Consider the following 19,390-nt stretch of genomic DNA (forward strand, 5'->3'; position numbering starts at 1 on the left):
ACATAAAACCAATGCATTAGTATTATTAATATTATTATTATCTTCCACTTGGAACGCACCAGTCAGCGCTCGTGTGTGTCAAATATCTTTTAATTCCATAACTACATCACCCTGGAATGTCCCACCCAAGGTCCACCACTGTCCAGACACAAAGTACAGTCACTGACCACTCACTGCCATCAGGGGGAGCCGAAATCACACTCACCTCCGAAACATGGGATAGATGCACGTCAGCTACACCACCATATACGGAAATATGTAATGTTTTTTTGTCTCTGTACGGAAATACATTTTCAAAGCTATTTTCAGAAATACCTAAGATTAGTCCATTGTACATGTTGTAGATGGTGTAGAGTTCGGTGTGCCCCTGATAAATTACACTTTTGTGACGTGTCTATAAAGTTTTAAGTGATTTTGAAAATGTTTGCAACGGTGAATTTGCAAATCACATTTTTTTTGTCTCAGGTCGGGATTTTATGCTCAGTGGATTTTCCAGTCTCTATATTCAGGGGTAGGCAACGTCAGGCCCAGGGGCCAAAACCGGCCCTTCATCATAGTACCTCTGGCCCTTCAGATGATTGTGAAGAATATCAATAAGCAAATGCCTTTTAAAGTACTCTCGAAATGTGGGGGAAAAAATGCTGTCAATTCATCTTTTTCCCCCTTTTCTTACCAGAACACCATGTGATGTCCAGCAGTGTTTCCCACAAGGTACAGGAACCCCTGGGGGTACTTGGAATGACCTCTCAATAGAAGAAAAAAAAAGAAAGAAAGAATTTCTATATTGTTTTCAAAGAAAAGTTAATTTCAATGATGTTTTTCAGGAAAAGGTTTGATTTTGAGAGTATTTGAGAGGGGTGGGGTGGGTTTAACTATATAAAATGTAACAGAATAAATGTTTGTATTTTATTCTATATTTATTTGGTGAAATGTTCCACGGTGTGGCTTTAAGGTCAGAGGTATTCGGTGTGAAAAGTTTGAAAACCCACTTCTGATGCTCCCACTCACACTTCGTGTCGCTGTGCTGCATGAACTGAACTTGAATCGAGCATCCTCTCAGTCAAGCATCATCGTGACTCCCAAATCCCATTTCCGCCCCTGTATCCAACCTCATCATTCATGCCAACCTCATCACTCATGCCAACCTCATCATTCATGACCACGTCGCGTACTACGTCTCCATCCCCTCCTCTCCTCTTGCCTCCATAAACTACGTGACCACTGCCCGTCACCTCGCGACTCAGCAGCCGGTCGCTAAGCGTGTGTCAGCTTCCCCTCTCTCTCTCTCTCTCTCTCTTTCTCTCTCCCTCTCTCATTGGTCCCTCCCCTCTTCCCCTCCCATGCCACGCCCCCCCTCCCTGGACCACAAGAGCCAGTCAGTCCCCGGTGCCAGCACTTCACTCAGATAACGAATCAGACGCGGCCCGGCAAGAGCGAGGTGCGAGGACAAGCGCTGTTACAGCCCTCTCCACTCTCCAACACATTCACGCAGCAGCTGCAGCACCGCGCACACGCAAACCAAGGACGTGCCAGTAACCAGGATAACTACTTCTATACTGCCTACTTTTGTCATTTCCTCTGGGGGGGATCCAACGCAAAGAGCGCGTAAAAGAAAAGTTGCCCAGCTGGTGCGTGCGCTGTCATTGCCAAAAGAAAAAGAAGGGGAGTTTGTTCTTGCATTTTGGGAGCCTAACTCTGCTGCGTCTATTGTTGCTGGATGATAGCGCGCTGGAGGAGGTCTGGTTGGCTCGCTGAGAACACGCCACATGTCTGACGATATCATGGATACGCTCCGGCTATAGCGCAAACCATTTGATACCCAAGAGTCGCGTTTTTTATATTACTTTTGTTTTTTATTTCCTTCCCATATTGTTTGAAGATTATTTTTTTTTGTATCATTTTTTCTCGAGCGACCTGCTGAGATTCGAACGCCCATCGAGAGGAATTACAATCATGAACTTTGTTGTTAGTTTGCTACAAATTCTCTTGGCTGTGATTCTACATCTATCCACTGTGAAGGCAAGTCTCTCACTCTTTTTTTCTTGTGTCCGATTCTATTAATAACAACGGCGCATGTGAATATCGCCTAATGTGTAGACTTTGTATACTGTCGCCCTCCTTATCAGTTTATGATTGTATAGGCTGCTCGCTGGTTTTATGACAACGCTCTCTTGTGATCTTTCCCTTCGTCCCCATTTGGCCGCTCTCCTTCATAAGTCAGCAATTACAACTTGGTACACACTGTTTCGTACTCAGTGTCTTTCCCGCAACAAGGCTTTACAGCGTTTTGGGCACAAATTGCGACGCGTAAAAGCGTAGATTTGACCTGTTCTCGCTTGGCCGGTCACGCAAAGTGGAATAGGCGCCAAATGCAAGCCCCAGGAGACTCAGTTTGGCTTTTGAATGAGTCCCATTTAAATTCAGCACCGGTTGCTTTCATGTGAGGTGGACACAATCCTCAATGCCAGGCGCGTTGTACAAGGATGCCAAAGTGTCGAAGTTGCTGAATTCAGAAAGTTTACCGTGCATTTTGGATAGTGCGCAAGCCGAGTTGTTAAGCACCCGCTCTTGTGTCCAAATGAACAGTTGTTGCACATGTTCAAGTCATTTCTTAAAGTCTACATCGTGGAAAGCCTTAATTTAGTTGCATTTCGAATCGAGTCTCGGCTGAGCCATAGAGCGCCTTTCTTGGCCTGAGTCATCGCTGTGGTGCCGGCTCCGTTTGGTTTCTCATGTGGCACGTTCGCGCGCACGCACGGGCAATCCTCTCGCGTGCACGCGCACGGGTGGACGTACAGTCGCACGCACGCACGCACCGCAAAAGGAGCCGGTTTCTCACGCAATAGCCGCGCGTGTTGCAGCAGCGGCGGCGGCGGCGGCGGCAGTGCGCACCAGAGCGAGCCCACGGAGGCGAACGCTCTCTCTGGGGGCGAGCGGTGCGTGAAAGCCGCGCGTCACAACCAAAACAAAGGACTGTTCCGGTCTGACCCTTCACAATTATAGAGGGAAATCGCGAGACAACTGTACTATGCTGCATTTTCTTTATCATATTGTACTGTTTAATGGGAATAGTGCGGTTTGAGCGTCTACTTCTCAAGAACCTTTTGAAACCTTTATTGTTACTGGATGATCCACCTCACAGATAGAAAGGTGCACATTCAGTCCTCTGTCAGACTGTTGTGATGAGTTCTGTAGCCGCAGCTGCCCGGGGCACACTGTCAGAGATGTGGCAGTCTCACCATGCCTATCTCTGACTATTACCAAACACACTCACAAGGTGGTGGAAGAGTCTTGCCCAAGGACACAATAAAGTTGGGAGTGGTGGACTCGGGTGGGGCCTGTCTAGGTGGAGGTTGCATGTTTTCCCAGTGTATGCATAGGTTACCTCCAGGCACTCCCTCCCCCACCAATTAAAACATGTACAATACTTTCCACTTAAGGACACTCATACAGGTCAAATAAACATGAGTGATGCCTGAATCTGTCACGGTGGTCCCTTGCCAACAGTCTCTTTATCAAAAGTGGACTTCTGGAAAAAAAAAAAAAAACCTACAAAATGTGGTATTTTAGCCAGGATTGACTGTGGGTTGAAAACACTACATTGCTTGAAACGGCTTTGTTCTGATTGTGACATTTTAGACACTTTCTCCGCACAACAAAGACAAAACATTGCCACAAGTTCATAAAAGTATCAAAAGAGGAAACTGACACTCTTCCTGTTATAAAGTTGGCCGTCATTGTGCCAGTCCTGAATCTGGATAAGCGCTTCGATCCTCTGGCATTTAAAGAATTATGAATGAATGCATTTTCTTAGCTTTACTTTGAAAGGAACAGCGCTTTGTCACGTTGGCAACTTGACCAACCAACTTCCTCTGATTGCACTTGTTCAACTCTTGATTTGTTTCAGTAAATTAGAGACTTGTTTTTAACCATCATTTTCTGCTTTTAAACAAAATAGCACAATAAAACACTGAAAATGTACCATATAGTTCGTTGTGCCGACCAAAGAGAGCAAAAGTTAATCGTTAAATCGCAACATTCATTGTTTTTCGATGTTAGCTATCACTGTACAATCTTTAACACTTGATTTGGTTTTCCATTCTTGCAGGGTGCCAGCATAAAGGCGATGGAAAAGAGCAAAAATGAAGGTAAGCGCTCAACTCTATTCAGTGCAGATCTTACAGTGGAACCGCCCTCTAGTGGATGTGGAGGGGATTTTTCTTTTCTTTTCTTTTAAAGCATGTGGCTCAAAAGAAAAGAAACAGTCCACAATTTTAGTTATTTTCCATCTTGGTGTGAGAGGCAGCTGTGAGAAAAGTCCAGAAAGGAGTCAAAGTCCAAGCTTAAGTAGGGAAAAGCATGCGACTTTTGGACTTTTGGTCATAAAAGTTGACGAGAACCCATTCCACATGGACAAGTTGATCCAGGGCCATTTGTTTTGTCCTTCAGTATATTGTAAAAGAAGATTGATCTATAAAGCATTTCTATTGATCGTGAATGATGTTTATGGAAGTCTCAATTCAATTTCTGGCAAGTTTTATACAAAATAAGACAACCATTCAAATATTCTTCTTATGATGCTCCTTTTGGAACTTCTACAACCGGGACAAACAACTGAAATGCTTTTATGGAGAGCCCCAAATGTATTACTATGGGCAGATACAGGACAGGTTACTAATATTAGCTCATTAAGTGCTCGTATGGTTTGAGGGCGTGTTTATGAGTCTTGTATCGCATTGTTGGATCCATGTTTGATGGGGTGAGCGCGGTCTCCACAGTCCCACAGTAGAACAGACAGCCTCGGCCTTGGCCCAGTGCGCTGTTTGTCTGGTCCTGGCTAAGACTCAAGGTTAGACCGCTGAGAGACCGACCAGTGCCCTAACAGCAGCTTTGGCCTGAAAGACTACAACAAATAATCCCACTACTACAGCTGTTTTAACTCACCAGAATCAATGAATAGTAAATAGACAATAACAATAATATTGACGATGGTGGCACAGGATTCTGCGTATGTGCGAGTGCTGGTTCTTCTCTAAAATAATCTGACACGGTGGGACCCTGACTGTGCCAGAGTCATGTGATAAACAGCTCAATATTTGGACTGAGGCCTGATAAGAGCAGCCTGCGAGCTGTGACGAGGCTGAAATGCAATCTGTACGGCCGCTACTGCTTTCCTGAGCACTTCTGACCAAACCCAGTTCAATATCTGGAGATGAAATTATATCTCGAATGGGGTATCATTAATCCAGGGGGGTGCTGTCAAAATGCTAATGTTTGGGTGTGGTTCATGGTTAAAATCTATGAAACAAGTTCAGTGTCTTCTCCATAGGAATAAAAAGGAGAAGCGGCGTTAGCAAGTTAGCCTGCTCAATGTGCTTTTCCTATATGGACGATCCAGATGTTTTTCAGCTGTTGTCAACCCATCGACCTCATTTAGGTGAGGTCAAAGCCTAGTTAGAAAACATTAACAAATGTACAAACCGTTTAAGATTTTACTTCAAATACAAATTGCCGTATAAAAGTGTCATCTGAGCTAAATGCTAACTCAAATTCAGTCGTTTTTGCTTTTTGAGGCGCACATCCAGTGGCCACTAAACATCACCTTATAATATGTTAATGATAAAGAAACCATGAAAATTTAAACAAGTCCATTTGTAGGAACAGGCTCATTTAGCTAAAAGACATTACTATGATTTCTATATGGTCTTTTGGGTCAGCACAAACAAACTTAGGTGCAAGTATTATCTCATAAAGGTCTCCCAAAGTGGTGACAATATTCAAAAACATGCCTTGTTCAACGGAGACCCAGTTCCTACGAAATAATGATCAGGTTCAACATTGTTTGGAGAGTTCTTTCAAAACCAGTGAATCTGGCCTAATGTTATATTGTACCATGAAATTGAATCCTAACAGCAGGGTTATGATGTCAGGCCCATTATAATAACTACAATTAGCTCTATTGTATGACAAAGCTGAGAAGTCACATCATTGTGGTTATATGGTGCCACTGTTATCTGTTTGTTGAAATGATTTTGGACAAGGTAAACATGGAGTTTCTTCATGCGTTTGCACAGCACAGCATACATTGACATGCAGCGGGAGACACGGCCTATAGCCAGCACTGTACAATGGGTGATGAAATGGTGTCGAAACCATTGCAACAGGAACACGGAGGCAGAGTATGGAAGATGTGGCACGTGTGTCTTATTCACCCCGGGAAAGGGAAAAGAAAAGATGGTTTAGGTGCTTATAGACGAGATATCTCACCCACAAACTCGGGCAGGACATGCGCACTCAAAGGCCTGTTTCCAAAGTCATGAGTAATCTGCATTTATATTCACATTTTTGAAAATACCAAATCCATCACAAAGATTAGGCTTAAAAGATTGGACTCTAGACTTTTCCCAAGCGAATTCCCAGGGAAGTGCTATTTGCGTAGCGGCTAACCCAAACATGGACGGAGCTAACCGGTCAGTGCGTCGCTCCGGTGGTGGGCTTGCGGGTGGGTCAGAGTTCTAAGGTCGGCTCGTCGGCGCCGCACGGCTGAGGTCGCTGTAAGGTTTGGGACTATCCACAGGTCAGCAGGCACCGAGAGGTCAGTGAGAACCGCAGCCCAGAGAGGAGGGCTATTCTGGGCCGGAGGGAAGGGAAATGTGGACCGTGGAAGAGCAATGACAACGACTGTACTTCCACTTTTACGACAACTACGACTACTGACTAATGTGTCTAGCACAATTTAAGATATGGCATTTAAGTATTGCATTAGCCTTCCAGTACTATTAAAACCAGTTCTACTACTGCTACTACCACTTGAAGCCTTCAGCCTTTTTATTGATGGTGGATTACATTCAGACGTGTGACCCGATCGTGAGCCGGTACTACCAATGCCACTGAAACTACTCCTTAAATCACAACTTTGCAAAAAGGCGCTGGTTAGCATCAGCTATATTTATTTCAAACCCTGTTTTTAGAGCGCTACAAACCTGTTCCAAAACTGAAACTTCTGAATTTTTGCCTGTAAAAATCACTAGAGAGATAAATGACTTTAAAATCCAAACTCAGTCTGCCCCAGCTTTCTCCACATAAAATAGAAACTTGCATAATGTTGAAAATCGTGTTCACTTTCGGCCAATTCTACAGCGGTGTTTCTCTGATCTGTACTTCCTGGATTATATTGCATCACATTTTTAAAGCTCATAATCCAACATCGGATCAGGTCTGAACAGTTCTTCGCTGAGGGTGTTTTCACTGAGGTGCTACTGAGTTATTAATCATTCAATTGTTTTTGCTAAGTCATTCCCCCTGCTGCCTGCGGGGGGAGCTCCAGGCAAACTCCTCACCTGTTGACTGTCGTTTTAAATGAAAAAGACAACTACAACTCCTACAAAAGTCTGTATAACTCATCCTCGTGCCCTTTGTGTATTCTCAGTGATCCCGTTCCTGCAAGTGCTGTTGAAGAGTGAGTGCCAGCCGCGGGACTCTCTGGTGGACGTGTACTCGGAGTACTCGGAGGACACGGAGTACCACTACATCCCATCGCGTGTGGTGCTCGCGCGCTGCGGGGGCTGCTGCCGGGACGAGGCCATGGAGTGTGTGCCGACGGCGACCCGCAACGTCACGCTGGAGGTGAGGCAGGCTCCTATAAGTATTCATGTCACAGTGTTACAGTTCCCTGATCAAAAAGCTGGAGTTGAGTGATCTTTGAATCTTCTACATACATAAGTACATTTCTCTTCCAAATCCCTTCCATTGCCCTATGTAAGAAGCACTCTCCTTAGCTTTGAATTTTTTTAATTAGTACGATGCATATTAAGCAACATGTCAGCAGAATGTATGTAATGTAAATATGCCGGGGTTAGCACTATACGTTTAAGTGGTGACGTCACAGCTCTACTTCCGGGTCCGCAGATGTGCGAGAAACTACAAAGAACTCTTTAATACCACAATCAATATTTCTGAAACTCAACAGAGAGTTACTGAACATACTTATTTATCAGGCCCATTAGCCAAAAATGCTGTGCCTACTGTTATAAAAGTGATATTTGCCAAAATCGGTACAGCGGAGAAAAATGCTAACGGCGCAGCAGCTATGCTAACCCCGGAAGTAGTGACTTTTTTGGTTAATGAGTCTGAGAAATAAGTAGGTTCAGTAACTCTCCGTTGAGTTTCAGAAATATTGATGGTTGTTTCTAAGAGTTTTTTATGTTTTTTTCTCGCATATTTGCCGGTCTGCTAGTACCCGGAAGCGGAAGTCGTGACGTCACAATTAACAAACGCATAGCTCTCTCAACTCCCTCTGCGTTGCACAGCGCACTCTTACTCTGCAGAGCAACAACAGGCAAAGATACCACCAAAGCTTTGCTATGACAAAACCACTACAGCACTGTCTGCTATAGCGGACATGAGCTCCAGGTCCAGGTCTCAGAGAGGTGGCAGTTTGTTTTGATGGGGATTGAGAAGAGGAGGGTAATCTTCAATTCTTAAATCAGAAACCAAGAATAAGTTTCAATTGGCCATGTTAGATCAATATAGCACTTGCCAACCAACAAATCAACGAAATGTAAGGTGTGGCTCAAGATCAAAACTCGTAATACACCCACTTTAACACAATGTAGCTGTAACACATGTCTAAAACAAGTTGTCTAAAACAGATTTCAGAGACTCTCTGATATCTATAAAATCTGATACCAATGAATATCTGTGTTTACTCCGTACATACTGTGCACTTTTCTGATTTTTCAACTTGACCTGAGGGATCCAATATTTTTGGCGTGACTTCGACATAATTGCGCCTTTCATGAATGTCCTGATGAGAGAGGCGACTCTGCAGTGTTTGGAGAGTATGGCAGGGTGCTTATTGTGCCATCTTTTTCAGTCATGTTATATTTTTAGAGTCTTAAAGGGACTATACGGAGTTTAAAAATGTTAAAATGAAGTATTTTCCTCCCCCTATATGTTTCAACAATTTCCTAAGGTGTAGAATGATCCTGCACTGTCACTTAAATAGTTGTTCGGGTCTGAATTGCCATCATGCACAAGCTTAATATAGAAGGTGCAGTTACATGTATGACCTGAGGTGGCAGTAGTGAGTATAAAATGGCTCACTTGCATCTAGCCCCTTTAAATCAGACTAAAACTGAATTATAAGTACTTCAATCTGGCTAAAACTATCACTCAAATTTCCAGGTACGTTCGTTTGAATTATAAAGGCTAATGAAAAGAAGGGACTAAAACTTACAACTTGACAACAACCCAATAAAATCATTTGTAATTTTGGGGCAAGAACAAGTCTCAAGTCACGGTAGCACCTCCCCATGACATCACCAAGTGGAACAGAGTGTTTTAGAGCTCTAGGAAGAAAGAGACAGACTGAATATGCAGGATTACTTATCACAAAATGAACCAAAACACAACTCCAGGTTTGTTTTTCATGAGGAAACCACATTATAACGAGCGTAAGAAGGGGGGGAAAGAAGTCAGTTTAGTGGGTATTTTGAGGACACGTCTTTGTCATACTGTGTGCTTTTGTGAGAAGGCCACGTCTCTTTCGGGTTAGGGCCTCAGCGGGTGGCGGATTGAAGCGGTCAGACCTGGCATTTCAGACATGTTGTTTACCCAGAGTCTGTTTACAGCCTCCGCAATAGGCTCCCCAAAAACATCCTCACCTCCAAAATATATGTCACCAAAAACAGCCAAGCACGGAAGACAAAGGGATATTTTGACTGCGGCTGCCAGGGCCGCGACAGACGATGCCGTATGAGGTGAAATGATTTGATTGACTGTTGTGTCCTTCTTGTGTCGATTTCAAGGTCATGCGGGCGAGACCACATGTGTCGCAACATACCCTGCAGCTAAGTTTCACAGAGCATTCGCAGTGTGAATGCAGGTACGCCATCGAAATCAATCATTAATGTTCACATCACAATGGGGCTAAAAACTTACTTGACTCATGTTTGCTTTTCTCTTTCAGACTAAAGCCAGGTTTAACAACGACAAAGAAACAATAGTAAGTACTTTTTTCTGTGTGTTGAATAGTGTGAATGATTGAATTGGTGATGTTTCCTTGAGTTTTTTTTAATAGTGACTCCTTGAGCTAAACTATTCTGAGACAATGTGTTGTTTGATCTGGTTGGTAAAATATTCCTGTTAAAATTGACATTTAGCTTGGCGATTTTGAAGGATACAGTGGAAAAGAAGTTCATTCTTTGCAACTTTAGTTAATGGGCTGTACTCTATATCGGTGGTTCTCAACTGGTGGGTCCCTGGGAACATTTCTTTCTATATTTATCTCCTGAAAAAGTACAGTAGCACCATCTTAGTCTGTTAAAATGACTGGTGTTAGCTTGTAATTTGTGGGGAATGTACTATATTGAGACAAATTCAATTAGTATTTGGGTTGCGGATGGTCCTCCTCGCGTGAGGGTGGGTCCCGACGCCAAATGAGTTGAGAACCACTGCTCTATATTACATCATACAGATGGTTTGGTTTTGTTCCCTTATGTGGTTTGATAAATATAGGAACATAATTTTGATAAGCGATATCTTATCCAACATGCAGTAGGACATCAGACTCCAATGGTTGTAGCCTTACATTATTAGAAATGGATGTTTGGCTTTTGGCCACCGTCGGACTAGAACAACAACCAAGCAAACCTGCCACCACAGCCCTGAGGTTCGTGGTTCCTACTGTCCCGAACTCCCCTGAGCTCTTTCATTGAGTTCTGTTGTTGCCCTGTTTCCCAGTGTGACTATGTGATTGGTGGTGGTCGGAGGGGTCTAAGACAAGAGTTGTGTTACTGAAGTAACAGAGGAACAGAGTGAGGAGAGTTAATGAGTGACTCACAGGAAGGAGTCTTTTAGTCTTTTGTCCCATTTCAGTAGATCCTCTATTTAAACCTGGTCTCAGTTTTTGTCCTGGTATAGCCCTGGTGCAGAAACAAATATAACTTAGTCATATTAAACCAAGTGATCGGTGATCAGCATTGTACATGAGATGGAAGGTTAATGTTGAGCTAAATGTTTAGCAGAAAGAGGCTAGCTCATTAGCAACAATTGTTAAAATGTAGCACAGAGAAGAGTTGAAATGAATGTAGGTTGGTGATCAACAGGAAGTACTTTCATAATTGGCTCGAACATAGCGCCACCCGCTGGGCACCCGAATAGTGGTCTGGACTGTTCATTATAAAAGCAGTAAAACGTCTGCCACCTAATCGAATTGTCCTCTGCTCCCATTGAAATCCGGCTATAGTGTTGCCTTAATTTAGTCCCGGTCTAGTCCTGGTCTGGTCCCGTTGCTCTCCTGGGCTGCTCCCCTGCTGTGCAGTTGATGAAGTAGATGCAGGTTCAGACCACCTGCGGATCACTCTCCCTGCAGTCCGAGCATGCGCTAATCTTAGCCGCATGTGTCACGCCGCTAACCTATTTATATTTTTAGTGCTTGTAAATAGAGACTCGCGCTTTGGAGACTCAGAGAGGTGGGTCGACTTGGCAAAAAATGCACTGAAATAAGGGAAGTTAAAAGCTGAGTAACAGTTTGCACATAACACAGGCTGTGTAGAATGATTGGTAAGCATTTATGTAAAATAAATGTTATTTTTGGAAATGAATTACAAAGACTCAAGACAATTCAAGCTCAGAGACTCAGAGATATCTCACATTATTCCATTGTAAACCAGACTTTCTGCTTTGCTTTTATACATTATCTAAAACAAGAACATTCAATAACTTAAAAGTTAGGGTTTTCTGAAGACCTGAATACTGCAGTAGTTTTTTTTCAGAACAAAGTTGACACAGTTTAGAGTAACTACTGTATATGTCACTAATGTTCCAGAAAATTATAACATTTGCCACATCACTGTTGAAAAACAATGACAACTGCACAGGCATTATCCCATCAACCTGAGAACCAGTCAGAACGAGATAAAAACCTCTCGTGTGCACTTTAATAATAAGTTTAAGAACGTTGGCCCAGTCAGACACAACACAGTGAGGAAGGTAGCGTTTATTTTTTGTAAGCGATCGGCCCGTTCGAGTCCTGCAGGAGCAGAGACGCCCGCAGAGCAAGAGCGCTGGGAATGGTCAGTGCGGGTCAGCCTCTTAATGGGATCATCTCCGCCTGAACGGTGCGGGGCAGGTCACAGCGGCTGCCTGTCCCGGGGCACGTAGGCAGCTGCACCGGCGTGTGGGGAGGAGGCGCCATAAAACGGGCATTATTTGACTTTATCTCCGTCCGGGAACATCTAATCCACAGCGCGGGCCAAATAAGGCGCTGAACTCCAGTAAAACGGCGTGAGGTTACGTCAGCTTTATCAGCAACGCAGTGACTTAGAGTCTTCAGCTCAGGTGATTGGCCCCATTCCCTCTTACCTATTTTAGGAAACTGCTGAGTCGCAACTTTAAGGGTCACGTAATGGGAGTTTACCCTGTGTTTACAATCCATTGTCATTTCTTGAATTGAAAGCTAAGTTTCGTTTTCTCGCATCATCATGACGCTTTACAAGTTTACAAGCAGTTTTTTGGGCACTTCAGCATCAATAATCCACTGATAAATCGCTCAATTCAAAACGGTAGAACAACAATTAAGCGTTTCTCTCTTTAGCTGTACTAGTCCTTGTTGAAAATAATACCAAAAAATGGTTTACCGACTTCAATAGACAGTATTGTTTTCTTACTTAGGTTATTTGGTGCCACTACAGTGAAAACTGTAGAAGCTATTGAAAAGTAATGTCCATAAATTGTCATATTTTGGCATGGATTTCAAACTAAAGGTCCAGACCTGAAAAATAAAAGTTTTAGTAAGTAGCTAGTTTTTTAATTGATAACTGGTGCCAATTTAGTGTCACTACAGCGATCAATACAGTGAAAACTGGAGAAGCTGTTAAATAGTACTATCCATGAATCATCATATTATATCCATCCATGAATCCATGAATGGTCATATTTGAGCAAAGATTTCAAAATAAAGGTCCAACCCTTAAAGTAAAGGTTGTAGAAAGCTGCTAGTATAAATTTGGTGTCTCTACATTGAATTCTGTAGAAGCTATTGAAGAAGAATAGCCATACATTGTTTTATTTTAGTATGGATTTCAAAATAAAGGCTCAGACCTAAATAATAAAGGTTGTAGTAAGCTGCTTGTATAATACTTAATAACTGGTGCCAATTTAGTGCCAATCCAGTAATAATTGTAGAAGCTATTAAAGAGTAATATTCATACATTTTCTTATATTGACATACATTTCAAAATAAAGGTCCAGATCTAAAAAATAAAAGTAAAAAAAACAAAAATATAGTAAACAGTAAAGTGCACAGAGAATGACAAAATAGAGAAAAGACGCAGAAAAAATGATAAAAATTAATTCATAACATGCCACACAGGAGTCTCTTTCTCCCCACAAATGTCTGAGAAAACAATAAACCGCCTCAAGGGGCTATAAAATATTCCCAACGTGAATATTGCCCTTTGACTAAAAAGAAGAGCAGCTTTACAGTATTCTCGTTTGACCTATTAAGACAAAGCATCCCGTTATCTCGCTTTATGAATGAGCTGGCAGGCCGGTGTTGTGACTCGGGGGGTGGCCTTAAGTGTGAAAAGCCACAGATATGAGACGGTTATGGCGTCTACGTCCAAAATTCATAACTGTATTTTTCATATTTGGTTTGGTCTACGGCCGTCGCGCCCCGGTGTTGTAGCCTATACAACATTTTATACTCACTACTGCCACCTCAGGTCACATTTAATGGAATAAATGATCATTAGTTTTCTGTTTTATGGTTCTAGATGACAAATATGTTAGTGTACAGAACTCGTCAAAAGTTTGGAAACACTTTTTACGGTGTTCTTTTATTTCAAGACTAGATTCTCACCGAAGGCATTGATTTATGAATGGACACATTAAAAATGGCCGCCTTGATTACTTTGATACGTTGATTACTGCTTTGGACTTTTGACATTTTCCCAATGAGCTTCAAGATGTCGTCACAAGAAATGGTTTTGACTTTACAGACTGTTAAACCATTTCAGGTGACGACCTTTTGACGCTCAGGGGGGCAAGAGTTTAAAATGTAAAGCATATTTTGAGTTATTTCACCCTTGTTATGTTTACTACATAATCCCATGTGTTCATTCATCAGAGCCATGGGAACATATATAGGCTAGGGGTGCTGAGGGACAAGATTTCCCCCCAAAATTACTTTTCTGTGCTTACTTCTTATGTATTAATATTGCCTGCAATGCACATACCATCCACTAGGGTGTGCTGCAGCACCCTTAGCACCCTGGGTTCCCATGGCCTTGTCATTCATAGTTCCATGTCTTCAATGAGAATCACACAATGGAAATAGTGCTGAAAATAAGCCAATATATAAAAAGTGCTTCAGTATCAGTATCGTAAACCAAGTATTGTAAAGTACCAGTAACAGTGCCACGGCCTTACCCAAGAGTCTATGTGAAGAAGCCTACTTTTCTTTTACTTTGTGTACATTTGATGCATTGCAGACACACTGCAGCCTAGCTTGTCCTGCTGGAGGCTCGTTGATTTGTGCATGTGACTGTTGGCCCCTGTGCAGCTCCGGAGCTTAGCCTCTCTGTCTCTCTCTGTCTTTTCTTGCAGCCAGTGCTCGCCTTGCTCAGAGAGGAGGAAGCGCCTGTTCATTCAGGACCCTCTCACCTGTCAATGCACCTGCAAATACTCACAGTTAGACTGCACGGCCAGGCAGCTCGAGCTAAACGAGCGAACATGCAGGTCTGTGCTGTCCACCCATATACAAACTTTTACACTCTGCCCCTGTCGCTCTGCTTCTCCACCCTGTCCCTCCACCGCAAACCCCCCCGTCAAAGATATATACCCCACATGAGTTAGAACTGAATTCAGAATCAATCGCTGCACACATTAGCAGTAGTGAAAAATCAAGTTCATGAATCAAGTTTGATTTCTGACTGGATTTCACAAATTTTAGGCCGTTTTACGCTAGTTATACAAACAGTGACATGTTTCTTTTCATTTCACCGTGAAATCCACCCAATCTTTACTTTGGGAAACCCCAGTTATAGCAGATAATAGAAGTAGCAGCTGTATTAGTACTACAACTGTAGAAGGAGTAGCAGGAGTAGTTTATAATAGTAGCAGAAGTAGCAGTATTAGGACTATGAGAAGGTGGTCAATGCTGTAGGTCTGTAGTAGTAGTAATAGCAATAACAGGAGACATATGTGAAAGTATTGGGAGTCGGTAGGTAGTAGTTTGTAGCAGTAAAGCAGGAGTAATAGTAGTAATAGTTGTGTTTTCCTACTTGATTGACTGAAAAACAACAACATTGAAATCCAGAAAATCTTTAAACGACTTCGATCATTCTGAATTCAAGTCTCTCTAACTCATGTAAACGTATATTTTGACGGCGACTGGTGAACGCATGCTCGTCCGCTCTCCCCCCCCGGTGTTTCCGTCTCGTTGCATGTGGTGCAGCGCCGTGCTTCTCCTGTGCTTGCTTCGCTCTTTTCTGTGTCTGAATTGTGTCTGAATCGTGCCGTCGGTGGAGCCCATACCGTTGTCCGCCGTGTCGCAGAAATGAAAAAAAAAAAGAGTGTGTACGAGTGAGAGTCTTGCATAAACGAACCCTGTATCTGCATCTGCATCTGTAGTCACTTTTGAGACAAGTTTGGACGAAGCGTTCAGCTGCTTTCGGATCCAAACGGCAACACGGGTCCCATTTGTGACGACTGAGTGAAAACCTTGAATACATTTTTTCTTCTGAGTTTGCAATAAAAAAAAAAAGAAGTGTCGATCGCAGTCACATGGGAGACCTCAGTCAATCATCGCCCTTTAACTATCCGCTATCAGATTGCAAGGGATTAACACAAATTTACAAACCATTGAAGGTCAGGTTATAAAAATGTGTTGCAGAATACCTTCTCTGTGTTCTCCTGAGCATCATGAGGAGGTGTGAAGATCATGAGTTGGATCTTTCCAAGTGTGGCCTTTAACGGGCCGCGGATGAAATGCCAGGGTCGTCCTGTTCAAAAACGCAGATGCCATCGGTTTCCTGGAGGCAATATTTCAAAATTACAGTGTGTCTACAGTGCGCTTGAGTGTCTCTTTCATCACCGAGGTCATTAAAGAAGCATGTGATTCCCCATTCATAATTACAATTACGATTTCAACTGATGCCTTTCATTAAAATCACGAGCGTGCAATCTGCTTTAGTTTATAGCTGCATTTAATCAAAGAAAACAGTTTATTGTAAACTGCAGCAATGGGATAAACACTAGAAACTTGATGCTAGTGTCCAAATACACTTAGGAGGACTTAGCCAAAGTATACAAATACAACATGCAACAAAAGCATCCAAATTGAGTGCAACTTTAAACAACTTCCACAAGGTTTTCACTCGTCGGCCATCTTGAACCCCACTCCGTCATAGTCGTTCACCTGTAGTTTTTTGTGGTTGTGTTTTGTAGTTTTAAGCCTCTCAAAGTGTTCGAAGCTTTGAGTGCGCCGCTGTTTTGTTTCGGTGTTGCTTGCTGCTCGTACCTCATTTGCCTATCGCAGTGGTTCTCAAACAGGGGTGCGCGCCACCTTTCATTGATTTGATTTCGAAGTCATTCATGTTTTAATCGTTGTCACGGCGCTAGTCCTGGTCCCGGTGTTGAGAACCACTTGTCTGTTGTAATGGAGTCCTCCCACATAGAGAGACGTGCCTGTCTTTAGAGTTAACAAGCCCCCCCCCCCCCCCCCCCACACACCCCCCGTCCACTACCTCTCATTGACCTTTCACCCCTGTACTTCCATGACCTCTGGCCCCCGGCGCCCCACACACACACACACACACACGGACACAGATTTGGAAGCACACACTTTGGGGTGGAGTGACCCAGTGTAGCGCTCTAATTGGCTGCTTCACATTCAGGAGACCACCGTGCTAAAACGAATCCCTGTCCTGCTATTTTCAACCTTTTGTACCTCGTGTTTAATTGTTGAAATAGGACTTACATATCTAGGTACTTTTCAAATTCAACATTGCTCTCCGCTAAGTTAGAGGGTAGCAAACATTGTCCAACATGGGCTAAAGACAACAACAAAAAGTATGGAAGAGATCAGTGAAACAACACTGTTTGCTGCCAGGTCTCTATTGGCTTTTATGTGAAAATGAACTCCAATATTCTAAAAAAAAAAAAAGCCTATTAATTTGCCTATTACTATGAAATATGCTAGGAAGTCCCGAAATCTTAGCGATTTTGACTACGTAATTTCAAACCCTAGGCTTGTCGAGCATGGCTCGCTCTAGGCTAGTATCATTATCATTTGATGCTATTAGCCTAGTTGTAGCATCAAATTTGAGACTAACAATGACAAAACCTGTCTTATAATCAAATGAATTGCAGGTTTGTTATGATCCTTTACTCATAATGAAAATGTTAAAATAGTTTTCTTGCAGTTGTTAGTTTTCAATATAAAGTAGCATATAGATAGGCCTACAGAGTGATTGGCCAATGTTACAAAGAGGCTTTGTTTGCAACGCTAACGCCATTAGCATTGTGTTTAAAAACATTACAAGAATATAGAAAATATCTGACCCTAAATGTCACTTTTTGTTCAGTTAATAGTCTCATATTGTTTTTAATTCCAAGCACCTATCCCCCTCCACTTGCCGTCTGTATGAATTATCCTCTGTGCATTGTGTTGTTTCAAGTCTAAATTGCTCTCTGTTGACGCTAAGCTACCATGCTAACCCTCTTTATTTGCCCCTTCTCTGCAGATGCGAACGGCCACGGAGGTGAGAGACACTGTTGCTAATGAAGGAAATCTGCCACAGCACTTTGAAAAAACCGAGGATCATTCCTGCAGGACTCCAAACGACGCGCAAGACGATGGGACTTGCCCTGTTTGTTTTCCGCCTAAATATATTAATATAAAATGTACATATTCTTTTATCGACGACAACGTGTATGCTGCTACGTATGAGGACACTTTTTATTATTGTTATTTATGGCAAAACGAATGCGCCGCCTGGTGTGTGATTGGAACTTCACTACTGGATGCTGGTCTGCTGTGGATGTATAAAAGAGAGAGTATTTTTTAGAAAACTGATGACCACGCTTCACTGAGAAAACTGACTTTTTGTAATACTTTTTTTGACGCGGTGAAGCACATGTACTTGAACTGAAGGCAGGTCCTAGGACTGATTTCTGGGACCGTTGAAAGCGTCGAAAACCTCCTGTGGACTTTTGGGGGAACTGTGATGCAGACATGGGACGGTCCTGAATGCGCTGCTCTGTCGTATAATGTGAAGATGATGTTCCTCCTTGTAGGGCGGGTCACAAGGTGGAAGCAAGTGACAAAAAAGGATGGTTTTGCTTGAAATGCAGCGTGGAGCTTTTCAAATTTCCGTTACAATTTCTAGTTGGCTACAGCAAGACTACCGGCTAACTATTAAGCCTTACGTTTAGGCTATGTAGCAGGTTCAAGATATCCAAAGCCGCCCTGGGGCTGGCTGACAAAAACATGACTGTTAATCTGCACCAAAAGTCCAAAGCTAGCCTATAACCACTAGCGTCACTCTCAGCTCCGATACCAAAACATTTGCAGAGCTAATGGCTACTCTCCAACTAAGCTAGCTCCTTGACTGTAGATTTTTTCTTCTGGTAGATAACATAAAGTCTTTGTACAACAATTTCCGTAAGTAGCATCTGCGCTAAAGGCTAGCAGACAGCCTCTTTGGAATTGCCCATATATGGTCACGTTCAAAGCAGACAGATTCTATTTCTACGAAAGAAAGATACAAAGACATGGAGAGGAGCAAAGTGGTTCAAAAGTCCATAAATACTTGAAAAAATGACAATGCTAACCTTGGCTACATGCTACATATGCTAATGTTAGCTTCAAGTGCCGTTTTTTTGCTTCTACTGAACAATCTGCTGTGAAAAAACATCCATATGGACGCGATTTTGGCTTGACTTTATATGTGTGATAAATATGCTTTTAGTCCACCAGAAAACGGCAAAAAAAAGAAAATAGAAAATTGTGATTCCCATGAGAGGTTTTGTTCCCCTTCGGCTAGGCCACGCCCCCTTGTGTGCCAGCTGTATCTATCACCACTGTTTTGTCATCTATGGCGCAAGATATCTCACGTTTGTTGTTTTTATTCCACACTGCATTTTTACTACTGCCTCCTTTAGTCCCGCCTCCTCCGTGTGACTCCGCCCACTCAGGAAGAACAGATGTATTTGAGTTTCTTTGCATTTGTTTTGCGCTTCATTTCAGTCCAGGCTGTCTAAAGGGATATGACTGTAGGTATATACAGAGACACCCGACACGCCGATCACCATTTTGGATCCGCTGTAAAAAAAAAAAATCTGTAATTTTATTTAAATGTTTCCAAAGACAAAAAAGGACCTG

At 42.7% G+C, this 19,390-nt stretch overlaps 1 protein-coding gene across 1 annotated transcript; it reads left to right on the top strand.

The window, feature by feature from the left end:
* Window positions 1-1,591: 1,591 nt before the first annotated feature.
* vegfaa (vascular endothelial growth factor Aa) lies at window positions 1,592-18,835 on the top strand. Its single transcript, XM_079561386.1, has 7 exons — window positions 1,592-2,019; window positions 4,109-4,148; window positions 7,430-7,626; window positions 9,810-9,886; window positions 9,971-10,006; window positions 14,611-14,742; window positions 17,751-18,835. The coding sequence occupies exons 1-7, from the start codon at window positions 1,954-1,956 to the stop codon at window positions 17,770-17,772; spliced, it is 570 nt and encodes a 189-aa protein (XP_079417512.1). The 5' UTR covers window positions 1,592-1,953; the 3' UTR covers window positions 17,773-18,835.
* The last annotated feature ends 555 nt before the right edge of the window (window positions 18,836-19,390 follow it).

The sequence above is a fragment of the Gobius niger genome (assembly GCF_951799975.1).
Source record: "Gobius niger genome assembly, chromosome: 8".
In the NCBI taxonomy this organism is placed as follows: domain Eukaryota; kingdom Metazoa; phylum Chordata; class Actinopteri; order Gobiiformes; family Gobiidae; genus Gobius; species Gobius niger.

Coding starts and splice junctions, on each gene's coding strand:
- vegfaa (XM_079561386.1), top strand. CDS start 1,954: ATGAACTTTGTTGTTAGTTTGCTACAAATTCTCTTGGCTGTGATTCTA. Junction 9,887..9,970: donor CATTCGCAGTGTGAATGCAG/GTACGCCATCGA, acceptor TTTCTCTTTCAG/ACTAAAGCCAGGTTTAACAA. Junction 10,007..14,610: donor ACAACGACAAAGAAACAATA/GTAAGTACTTTT, acceptor CTTTTCTTGCAG/CCAGTGCTCGCCTTGCTCAG.